Source organism: Aedes aegypti, chromosome 2 (assembly GCF_002204515.2).
Source record: "Aedes aegypti strain LVP_AGWG chromosome 2, AaegL5.0 Primary Assembly, whole genome shotgun sequence".
NCBI lineage: Eukaryota > Metazoa > Arthropoda > Insecta > Diptera > Culicidae > Aedes > Aedes aegypti.
The window spans coordinates 359,743,690-359,756,679 of record NC_035108.1 but is presented as its reverse complement, the minus strand read 5'-3'; the positions used below and the strand labels follow the sequence as shown (position 1 = coordinate 359,756,679).

Here is a 12,990-nt window from a genome sequence, read left to right as displayed (position 1 = left end):
ATTAATAATCCCTCCCTTATTTAGTCTCAGCCTTGAGACTGAAGAAGGGCAGCCGATTATCTCGGAGAAACACAAGGTCACCTACACCATTGCTCCGGGTAGCACAGGAAGGGCATAATACTGTAGAGGGCGCCCTGGAACTCCACAGGCTCCGTTTGCGGCTAGGTTTTATTTAGACCCCCCTAACCATTCATTCTTAGGCACGGTAAGCTTAAAGCCGTATGAATTAGGGGTTACCTGTGAGGTGGACTTTTACCACCGGAACAGGCAGTCCGTAGTGTTAATTCTTAGCCAGTTAAAACAACCGCTACCGACACTACGCGGCTATCTAGGCTGATCGGGAAAAGGAAGTTAACATTGATTATTAACTCCTGACGTGCCCAAACAGCCCCAAAAAGATCTCATTTTTACGTCACTTCAGCACTTACATCATGTGTCATTCAGTCATAATGTGAATTACGTCCGGAGTGATTTTCATTATTTTTAAGAGTGTATATATTCAATTTTAAATGACTTTACATACAGTTATTCCGGTTGTTCCAGCAAATATCTTTTTTTTCGCTTTCTTTATGATATAAAATTCGGTTTATGGTGAATATATATTAAAGCGATAATTTTTCATGAATACTTTGTATGAAGCACTTTCAGACTTTCAATTATGCACATTTTTGCTGAAGGCACCAAAGAGCTATCTCGAATATTTTTCAAGTTATAGACAATTTTCGGTTAAGAAACATATTATTTTCAAAATTTTGTCAATCTTTTCAAACAAAAAACGTCCTCACAGTTTTTTCACCATAAACAGAGAAAGAGATAATAGAAAGATGCCGATAAAAGATTGAAAATTCGTTTGCGCCTTTCGGAGATATCGGCATTTGAAAACAACCATTTTTTCGAAGAAAATTTCTTTTAACTCTGTAACCATAAGAGATAGAACAGTAGTTTCTTGGGCAAAAAGTTGCGCAATGAAAAGTTCTAAAAGTGCTCGCAACAAAGTTTTTGCGAGAAATTATCGTATGAAAAGTTATCAAGAAAAACTGATTTTTCAGTACCACCCTAACTTTTTTGTTAAAAAAAATCATAACTCGCGAACCATAAAAGATAGAAATTTGGGTTCTTGGGCAAAGTTGCTCCAAATCGATTGTTCTAAAACATTGTAGAACATTGTGTAGTCCTAAATGCGTCAGCAAAAAAGTTTATGTGCTGATCTCGTAAACTATATGGGCCCTAATTTCATATCTCTGAAAAAAAATGTCTGAGAAATATGGAGAAACTTTGCCGAAGACACCATTTATCTAAAATTGACGGTTTAGGCGCAATCGTTTTTGTCTTCCTAGATATGGCTTTGGGACCAATGTGCAATGATTTAAAGGAGGGCAAATCTCGTATGAAGCATATCAGTCCTTGTGTAGCTCTAAAGAACAGTTTAGTATTCGAAGAAGGGAAAATCGCTAATAAATTAGTCTCGAAGATGATCACTAGAGTGATGTAAATTTTGAAATTTTAGCTCCCCTATGCTTAAACGATTTTTGTTATAGTAAAAAGCATCCTCCCAAAGTTTGGAATGATTCGTAAGAAATTTGACTGTGCACACGTTATTCGAAGTTTATATGGAGATTACTATGGAAAACGTCAACCTTTTGTGTTCAGCCTCTATCTCTTCGTCGTAATATTTTATGGAAAAGTGAACAAACTCTTCTCATGTGAAATCCTTTCAGCTACAACTTTGCCGAAGACCACATTTTGATTGGACGTCAGGATAAATTGCTATTCATAATCATAAAGTGGGTTTACATTTTGCATGCTTAACCAACTGCACGGCAGGTAACAGTGGTGTAAGAAAAGTGGCGGGAAGAATAGATCAAAGTAATCCAGGCTACTATGTTCTACAGCAAAAAAGCAGTGTTGCTCTGAAAGTAATTGAATGATCATCAGAGCATGATTTAGACTTTGTTATCAATGATAACAAATTATCCTTACGTCCAATCAAAATGTGGTCTTCGGCAAAGTTGTAGCTGGGAAGATTTCACATGAGAGAAGTATGTTCATTTTTCCATACATTATTACGACGAGCAGTTAGAGGACTGAACACAAAAGGTTCGCCTTTTCCATAGTAATTTCCATATAAACTTCAAATGGCGTGTGCACAACCAAATTTCTCCCAAGTCACTTCAAACGTTGGGAGAATGATTTTTATCATAATTGACATCTTTTAAGTATAGGGGAGCAAAAACTTCAAAATTTGCATCAGTTTAATAATCACCGTCACATTAAAAAATAGTTTTTACTAAGAAAAACCTTAGTAGTCTATAATACCTTCTTCTTCTTATTTGGATTTTATTTCATAAAAAATCGATTACATATACTGATAGAAATCAATGAAGTACTGATTTTACCGAAATAAATTTGACTATTTTTAAATTCCAAAGGAAAACATGTCAAAAAGTTGTGAAATAGTGATCAATTTGCCCCCGGATTACGGTATTTGATTCCCGTTTGAAATGTGTTCCTTTCAGGAAAGTGAATGAAAGATTTGTTTAGTGGAAGTGTTGTGAACGCAATATGGAATCGAAAATACAAATGCTTGCTGCAGAATTACAATGGAAAAGGTAAGCACCTTCTATTTACAAGTGTAATTGTGTGAGGCAATGAAATGCGGCATAAGATCGGAGATTTTTTTTGAGAATATAAATCTCATGTATTTTGTTGTAAAATTGATAATGCTGTATCTGAAAGTGTTGAATAAATATTACAATTCCACCTGAAGCATTTTTCTTCGTATAAATTATCCATAAAATCAGGTGATGAGCAAATATATTTCATCGATGCTGAAAATAGCAATACTATCATAAAAATATGTTAATGATTTTAGAAGAAGCCATTTTGTGATGACGCACCAAAAGGCCTTAAATAATAGCTGTTCTTTAGAAATAACATTTGAAGCAATAGATTGTATTTAAGCTATAATTTCCGAAACAAAATATTCATCTTCTGAACGTTGGTTGTTATTATTTTGAATTATGCGTTGGAGTGGTTATAGGCCTAGTATTTGACACATTTTCAATAGAATCTTGTGCTTTTTAACATGGGTTATATATTATAGTATTTCAATATATTTGTAGACACTTGTATCGACGATTATTTGTTCTATTGAACATCGGCTGTTCTTCATATAATTTACATTTACATTTTACTTGTAGTTTTTTTTTTTCAATTGATGTTTTGCCTTCTTCTAATTATCGGCTGTTCTGAGCTGTTCTAATTATCGTTTGAGTGGGCATTTCAATTGCATGGCGTATCAAAGGATGTTCCTTCTTTTGATGTTTCACTGTTCTTAGGCTTATGCATTAGAGTATTATCTGACTGTTGGTTTCGACTGACTCCAATTAGCACCAGAGACTATTAATCATCCTTTTTCTGGCATTACGTCCCAACTGGGACAGAGCAACTGAGAACTTTCATAATCTTTAATTATTTCTAAATTAACGGAATGTAGGTGTGATGTCGCATCACCGATGGCCTGAAATCTACCCAAGCTCTGCGTATGTGTTTACAGAGAACACATATATTACCCTTACACTCAGACTCACTTCCCTTCGGAAACACCTTCGTATTACTTCGAGGAGAGGCCATTGCATGTAGGGTAAGTGATGCAATGGTTGAGGGTGTTCCTATAGTTGCGGTAATGACTTTCATGCTGGTTTCATTGAATTTGATACAGATCCGACGCTGCATGGGCTATATATCGATATGTTTGCTTGTTGATACCTGAAACAGCTGAAAATATCGTTGAAATTCCTTCCAAATTGATGAAATACCAGCAAAAATGTTCCTATAATAGAGGATTCCATAGGAAAACAACGGATACCGCAACTATAGGAACACAAATTAAAAATTTACCTCAACTAAAAGAACAGTGTACCAAAGATGGAGGCATCAATTTTCACTAAAATGCTTTTGGTTACTATGATGCAATGATTTTTTTTGTTAAGCAAATGCCATTTACAACAAAAATACATAGATCATCAAGCTTCTTGGGTTGTAAGGGGTTTAACGAAGTTGAATCGTGCTTAGAACCTCCACTATTGGAACATCTACCACCAAGGCGGCAAAGTGCTTCGCCTAGCCGCCTTGAACATTGTTACAGGGGACCAGCCTCATGGTCGGTACGCCATAGGTGCTGCATTTCAGCATAATCTGAACAACAGTCGCACTTACTGCATACCAGCACACGGCACCCCAACATCGCGTGACGCACCTGTTTTCAAGTTGCCTGTGAGAGAGAGCGAGACAGCACCAACACAAGGCGCACAGTAAAAGTCATGAGAACAAAAGAATTTATGGTACGTACATAGGCTCATGTACTAACGAGTCTCCAGCCGAACCGTCTCTCAACGCATCCGAATCGTAGTGTGCTGCGCTAGCCGGATGTTCACGAACATTTTGAGAGCGCGCGCTAGGTGCTTATGACTCTCGTGGCATGCGCAGCTCGGCGCTACGCTCGCCATCGGTATCCAAGTTATAGAACAACTGCTTAGTAACGAAGAGTCTCTAAAACTGTTTTACCTCATAATGCAGTAGGTGAATTCCGGCGAACAATTTCTTCGAAGAGAAGAAATTTTCTTCCATTACACACCAGCAAGAAATTTTTCTTTTCTTCGAAGAAAAAACGCGCCGGAATTCGCCTACAGGTGTCTAGATAGTCTACACGATACGGTCGAAGACGCGCAATCCGAGAGTTACGATTTCTATTTTCGTTTTAAATTGTTGTCTTCATTTCATTCATTACGCTGACTTTTAAACAGCGTATGCGACGGAACGCATTGAGAAACATTTCAAGAAAAATGGGGAACACCAAAATAGGTCTCAAAATGTGCAGTGCGCGGGTGAACCTGCAAGCAGTGTGGCTCCTGCACATAAGGCTAGAGTACAGCGCATTTTCTTCAAATCTGTTCTGTTATTAGGAATACATCGTTAGATTAAGCAGTTCCAACATAGAAGCTTTTTTTGACAAATTGATAATTAAGACATCACCAGGTGTTGAACAGGATGAATGATCAGTAACATCAGGAAACAAGTTACACATAGTCCACTAAGTATGTAGGTAAATACAAAGATTTGTTTTGGATCGCTACTTATTTGGGCTTGCTTCCTGAAAACTTTGCCTACATGAGCTTTTGCTCTTGTGAATTTTTTGACCATTCGACCTTTTGTCCATTCTACATTTTGTCAAACGACCTTTTGTCATAGATTCTCGTGATGATAACCATGCATCGCAAGCACTACACAACTAGTTTCTCTGTTTGATTTTTACTTTTTCCCGGGAAACTCACGAGGTTGTCGGGTTACAAATAAGCCCCAATGCCACAAAAGTCTACCAGTCTTCTCTACTTTATGAAAAGGAAGAATTGATATGTGCTGTTGTTAACGTGAATAATTTAGATTATTTGCAAATTTCAAGTAGTTGAGGCTCATTTCTGCCGAGTGAGGGAGTCAAGCCTGGACCCAACACATCCACGAGAGCGATAAAGCTATTTGCATAGATGTCATTGTCCTATCAATGCTTCTCCGATAAGGAGTCATCGCCGACCATTGAAATGATATATTTCTGATGCTTGTTAGCAGTACGGGCCATTTGATCTAAGTTGATTGTTAGCTCCAGTGCATGACGGTGTATTGCGAAGATTTCAAGAAACGGTGACCATGTGGACCCGAATCACGTTACTCGTGTTAGGAGTGATGATTCACAGAGGTACAACTCTTGTAGTGTTTTTTGTACGATTTTCGGTGAATTCAATTGTTTTCTCTCGTTTAGTTAACCTACAACTAATGTGCTATGAGTGCTTTGATTGTGAGATCAATCCCGCAATTTTGGTGGACTGTGGTGAAGAAATTCTGACGAGTGCACAACCTACATTACCTGATACTTCTGAGCTAACAACACCGGAGCCCACGTTTAATCCAACTAGTCCAGAAACTACTGTAACGTTTACTCCCACATTACCAACAACTCCGGATTTTGCCACGGTTTCTTCGTTACCGACAACCCCAGAACCAACATGTCCAACCTGTGGAACAAGTCCCGTGTTTACACCTACGTTACCGACAAGCCCGGATCTTACCACTGTACCTACGATGCCTACAAGCCAAGAGCCAACGTGTCCTACTTGCGGTCCATCAGAAACAACACCAGAATTTACGCCAACTTTACCGACAACTCCAGAGCTCACTAGTGAATCTACTTTACCTACGAGTGCCGAACCTACATGTCCTACTTGTGGGCCAATAACTGAAACTACACCGGTTATTACTCCAACTTTGCCAACAGATCCAACACTTACAACAGATACTCCTTCTACGGTAACCATAACCATGCCAACATCTCCATCAATGACGCCGCCAGTTACGGAAACAACTCAATTTCCAACGTTCACTGAGCCAACCACTCCACCTCCAACTGTACCCGATACAACACAATCGGTTACAATTACTATGCCAACATCTCCATCATTGACGCCAACAATTACGGATACGACTCAACCACCTACAACCCTTTCATCAACGCTTACCACACCGGAACTGACTACCATATCAACTATGCCAACAAACCCAGAGCCAACCTGTCCTACCTGTCAGCCATCCGAAACAACTCCGTTGTACACTCCAACATTACCGACGACTCCGGAATTGACTACAATTTCAACATCACCAACTGACCCATTGCCAACATGTCCAACATGTGGACCTTCGGAAACTACTCCAGTTTTTACTCCAACATTACCTACAAGTCCCGAAATGACCACCATGTCAACTCAACAGGAACCTGTAGGAACAACTCCTACAATTCCAACAACTCCTATACCAACTTGTGCAAACTGTGCCCCAGAATCAGGTAGGGCTATGCCGGGGAAGCAAACTTTCCCAACTATATTAACCACTGCAAACACGCTCTTACCTGCTATTACATACACTTCCTCTATCATGCAATCCCAACCCATAACATATACTACAAACTCGCCCATTTTCACACCACTACAATCCGTCATTCCGGGTATTGTAACTCCTCCGTTTACACCTGCTTGGCCTGACTGGGTTCAAACTTCGTTGCCAATTATTACTGCACCGATCACCACAGGTGGACCGATCAATACCCCACTAACGACGATCTGGCCAACCGTACCTATCACAAACCCTGGTGGCATCACATCCCCTCAAGTTACCACAATTTGGCCAACGGTAACAAATACAGCTTGGACAACTAGCTCTCAGATAACAACTATTTGGCCAACGGCTCCTACAAATCAAGAAGGACAAACTACACCTCAACTAACTACAATTTGGCCAACAGTGACCAATACGGGTGGGGCAACTACTCCTCAGCTCACCACAATTTGGCCAACGATGAGTACGGATGGACCAACTACACCTCAACTTACAACTATCTGGCCATGGGTTTCTGACACAACGACCTCTTTCATCACTATATGGCCAGAGCTCACAACTCCAAGTCTAACAACCGCAGGACAAACGACTCCACAGTTAACTACAATATGGCCAACATCAACGCAATATCCACCGATAACTTCCCCTCAGCCCACGTTTCCCACGGAATCATCACCGATTCTAACTACGCCAGCCCTCACACAAGGACCTTCGTTGACTTCGGGCATCCTCACAACGCCTTCGTTAACGCAAACTGCTCCTGTTGTCACTCAGCCTTCCGAAATCCTCACAACGCCCGCATTAACGCAAACTGCACCTGTGGTCACTCAACCTTCCGGAATCCTCACAACGCCTTCATTAACGCAAACGGCTCCTGCTATCACTCAACCTTCCGGAATCCTCACAACGCCTTCATTAACGCAAACGGCTCCTGCTATCACTCAACCTTCCGGAATCCTCACAACGCCTTCATTAACGCAAACTGCTCCTGCCATCACTCAACCTTCCGGGATTCTCACAACACCTTCGTTAACGCAAACTGCTCCTGCCATCACTCAACCTTCCGGGATTCTTACAACGCCTTCGTTAACGCAAACTGCCCCTGGGGTCACTCAACCATCCGGAATTCTGACAACGGGCTCGTTAACGCAAGCCGGCGCGGCGATTACTCAACCCGCAGGTATTCTGACAACAGCTTCGTTAACGCAAGCTGCCCCGGCTGTCACAGCTCCTCCACAGTTTCCTACACTGTGGTATCCGATATTAACCCAAGCTGTTCCAGTAAAAAGGCATCTCCCGCTCCCTGTGAATATTTGTTACACAACGGAGCAGCTTGGTAAGTCTTTCGTATTTCACAAATAATCTCCAGCATTAAAAGAGCTGTTACTCTTTTTTAGTGAACAATCGACGGGTGGTCAATCGAGGTTGCACGAAACGGAACCACTCCATTGAAGCGACCTGTGCGAACCTTACCAACAACCAATCATACACAAGGTGTGCTATGTGTGCCTGGAGTCTCTGTAACCAGTAATCTACTTTGACAATTAGCATTTAAGATCACTGATATTAGCATGTTAACTAGGTTTAAGACAATCAATGAGTTTTATCTACCATTTTTGTAATCGTACCATTGAAATATGACCTTTTCAAGAGCCGAACGTTATCAGAAGACCCACAGCTGTCGTCATCATAATTCTCAATCAATCATAAGGACAGCACGCGTGAGGCACACAATTTCACCGCATTTAGTGCGAACGCTTCTCGGTGCAGAACAATGTCGCCAGTCGCAGACAGCTGTTAAACCATGTTGGACTAACACTTCGTTATCTATCGCTCTCGATCGTTCGAACAGACGGCCAAAAAACGGCGATACGTTATCTAGGCAAATGGATTGAAGCCTCCAATATGCAACTGGTGAACCACCAAATCAATTTATTTTGGGGGTGTGCATTGCGAAAACATTACTGCTGTCTGCTGTCCGTTGGTTTGTACTTTGTCCAATGATGACGCTGTTTCAACCTCAATATGTGTGCCAAACCGTGATGACCTGTCGTTTTAACATTGCCGATGGTAATCGATCATCCGCAGTTCAAGTCAGCGAAACGTGCCATTCAACGACTTTTAAGCATTAGTGTTCTGAATTGAACTTTGTACATTGTATCCACGAGTTTTTTTTTCTTACTCAATTTAAAGTTGTCATTAAGTTCATAAATCGAGGGATAAATATGTTTTTCAATGAAAATTTTCTATATACCTAGTACTGTAAATTTTCACGTGGTTGGTTCAGACTTGTCAAACATATTATTCCCAGTTAACCCAAATTCGTAAGACAAGACATAAGAGGGCACCAGTGAAGGCGATTTACGTACATGCACCATAAGGTGCACCATAAGTGTGAGTTTTGTACACATTTCTACCTACTTTTATAGCCTATTATACTGCCCATAACTGCATATCAGTCACATTCGACATTTTTGAAAATTTTGAGTTAATACCGGGGAGAGTCATCTAATGACAAATACTTTCGATCAACTTACTGAAATCTGTGAGATTGTTCTAGAAAATTCGAAAAAAATACCAAGTTGTTTTGTCACATTGGCAATTGTAACCGCAAAACAGTCACATTGAGATTATACATGAGCCTCATAATGCAGTACCAACGAAATTTCTATCAGAATTATTTTCTGACTGCTCACCCTATATGCGATATGAGTTGTTCAAAATTTGAGCATCAAAGAAGCACTTTTGAATTCTCAGTGATTTTTTGAAATTCTAGTTTCCTCCCATACTGCAGTAAAATGCAAACTTGGTATCCCATTTACTCAATGCCTACTTTTGTCGAATGTTACAAATATGCAGTTATGGGCAGTATATGCGATCGATAATCGATGTACTCTTCCCGCATCATGCTACAAGCCCATGGCCCCTTGCGCCGTATGCGGCAGATGAAGGAGAAGAAAAGGCGAGGGTGCTGAACGAAGAGCTGGCAGAAGTCGTGAAATCATTTGCGTCATATAAGGCACCGGAACCCGATGGTATCCTGAATGTTGCCCTAAAAGCGGCAGTGAATGCGGATCCGGACATGTTCAGAACTATTATGTAACACTGCATAGATCAAGGAATCTTCCCGGATGTATGGAAGCGACAGACATTGGTGCTACTACCAAAGGCGAGGAAACCACCTGGTGACCCCTCGCCGTATAGACCTATCTGTCTACTAGATACGATGGGAAAGTTGTTGGAGAGGTTGATCCTCAACAGGCTAGTACCGTATACGGAAGGTGCGAACGGCCTGTCCAACAATTAGTTTGGATTGAGGAAAGGTTAATCTACTCTAAACGCTATCAAGTCGGTCGTTCAGACATCTGAGGTGGCAATCAAGCATAAAAGGAGTGGTATCCATTACTACGCGATTCTCTAGATGTGTTCAACAGCGCAAGCTGGGAAGCGATAGCCCACTCACTTCATCACATCTACAGTATTGGACAAAACATTTGCAACTTTTTCGATTTTCCATACAAAATAACAACTTTGGTAAGCTATATCTCGGTTATTTATGGATCGATTTGAATGATATTTTGGCAGAACATCAGACATAACTTGAATTTTAACATATATTTTTGAGTGATTTTCCAATCACATGTTCAAAAGCATTAACGATTTGACTAAAGTGATTTTTTTGATGATTTTTTATATATGACATATCTAAACATATTGAAGGAATAGCAGCAAAGTTGTAGATTATAACGAGATGAACAAGTTTGCTGAAGACAGTTTTTGTATAGGGCTATCTGATTTTGAGATAAATAGTTTAGTATTTTTCGTCGAAAATTACACTTTAGTTAAACCGTTAATACTTGTAAACTCGTGATAGGAAAAAATATTCAAATATATATGTTAAAATTCAAGTTATATCTGATGTTCTGTGAAAATTTATTTCGAAACGGTCCATAAACAACTGAGATCCAAAGTTGGTTATTTTGTATTGAAAATCGAAAAAGTTGCAAATGTTTTGTCCAATACTGTAGATACCGGTGCAGTTGAGTAAGCTTCTAGAAAGATATTTTGATTGTAGGATTCTACTGTATTACACAGAGGAGGGGCAACCAAGTGTTCGAATTGCCGCGGGAGTACCTCAAGGTTCAATACTGGGCCCGAAGTTATGGAATGCGATGTACGATGACGTACTGCGGCTGCTCCTTCCGACGGGTGGTAAGATTGTTGGCTTCGCCGACGAAATCACCCTATGGCGAGTCATAGTTGAGGAATGGATGAAGTGTAGGAAACTAGAACTAGCCCATCACAAGACTGGTCAACAACTGCAAGTCCGAGCAACGGGCGCTTATCTCGGTAGGTGATTGCAACATTAGACTGATGCAAATTTTGAAGTTTTTGCTCCCCTATGCTTAAACGATGTCAATTATGATGAAAATGATCCTCCCAAAACTTGAAGTGAATCGGAAGAAATTTGGTTGTACACACGCTATTTGAAGTTTATGTGGAAATTACTATGGAAAAGGCAAAACTTTTGTGTTCAGTCCTCTAACTGCTCGTCATAATAATCTATGGAAAAGTGAACATACTCATCTCATGTGAAAACTACCCTGCTACAACTTTGTCAAAGATCGCATTTTGATGGGACGTTAGGATATTATGTTATTATTGATAACAAAGTCTGTATCATGCTGAGATGATCATTCAATGACTTTCAGAGCAACACTGCTTTTTTGCTGTAGAACATAGTAGCCTGGATTACTTTGATCTATTCTTCCCGCCAGGAGAACCACTGTTGCCTGCCGAACAGTTGGTGAAGCATGCTACATGCAAACCAACTTTATGGAATAGGAAACATTGATTGAAACTTGATAAGTTGTAGTATGTTTACCTTAATAAATTTATGTAAAAATGCGATATCGTTAATAAACGGCATACCACAATGGGCTGGTCACATTGTGTGAATGTAGGTAGAAATTATGCTCAATTTGAAATGTCTTGTAATCGATTCGTGATCTAGGTATATCAAATAAGTCTGTAATGCATCAAAATTAGTATAACTCTAATATTCTCCTATGAACTCATATATGAGAGAAGGGTAAAAATACAAAAATCGACTTTTTTCAATTTTTTGCCGATGAAAGATTTTTTAATATTCCGCAAGCTTTTCTTGACTATCAAGGCTAACTTTTAGTGAAAAAAGATCGGAGGTTCATGCAAGTTCGATAATATGTGTGTTCCAGCACACCGTGTGTTAGTGTGTAATCTTTGCTATTTGGAGACCGTGTTTGCCTCTGCATTTGGAGACCGTGTTTGCCTCTGTTGATTTTAGCGATATAGTTTGTTCGGAGAAGTTTCTTGGTATAATAAGGCGCAACTTTTGACGAAAAAAGTTTTGTGATCAATCCACCTAGCAGTGAGATAGAAAAACTATTTTTTCAAAACATTTTGATAGACATATGGTGTCTTCGGAAAAGTTGTAGAATTGGCAATTTGAAACAACTTTGTCGAAGACACGATTTTCCTATATCTTATACTTTTTGAGATATATGCCGTTGTATGTGGATGGCCCCTAAAAATAATATTTTTTATCATAACTTTTTTCCAGGATTTTTAACATTTTTTGTGCTTTCTACAAAGTTGTTTGTCATGAAAAAACCCGTGTTTTTGTTGAACATATCATCACCCTATCTTTTGAAATAACAAAGTTATTCATGAATTACTCTTTGTTCAAGGGGTAGTTTAGGCCTCTATAATTGGCTTCGGTGCAAAATGGCGCAGACAACTCTTACAAATCATGAAAGTACCATATCTCCCCTTTTGGCAGTTGATAAAAACATTTGTCTATAAGCGTCTTTGCATGGGTTTTTATTATCAAACAAATAAGCCTTATTAAAACGAACTCGACTGATAATTCTTTTTCCTTAAGAGATAGAGAAGTGCGATGTTCAGCAAAAACACGCATTTTAAGATGTTGAACAACTTTGTAGAAGACATGAAAAATGTTAAAAATCTTGTAAAAGAGTTACGTATTTTTTAACATACAGTACACAA

General features: G+C 39.5%; 1 protein-coding gene across 2 annotated transcripts; it reads left to right on the top strand.

Annotated features, from left to right (window-relative positions):
• Nucleotides 1-5,609: 5,609 nt before the first annotated feature.
• Nucleotides 5,610-8,600, top strand: LOC5573071 (mucin-2). 2 transcript variants are annotated; one of them, XM_021846443.1, is made up of 4 exons: nt 5,610-5,752; nt 5,816-6,892; nt 7,136-8,278; nt 8,340-8,600. In XM_021846443.1, the coding sequence occupies exons 3-4, from the start codon at nt 7,485-7,487 to the stop codon at nt 8,392-8,394; spliced, it is 849 nt and encodes a 282-aa protein (XP_021702135.1). In that variant the 5' UTR covers nt 5,610-5,752; nt 5,816-6,892; nt 7,136-7,484; the 3' UTR covers nt 8,395-8,600. The 2 variants fall into 2 exon arrangements, with proteins under 2 accessions (XP_021702135.1, XP_021702134.1); XM_021846442.1 differs by having other exon boundaries at nt 5,816-8,278.
• The last annotated feature ends 4,390 nt before the right edge of the window (nt 8,601-12,990 follow it).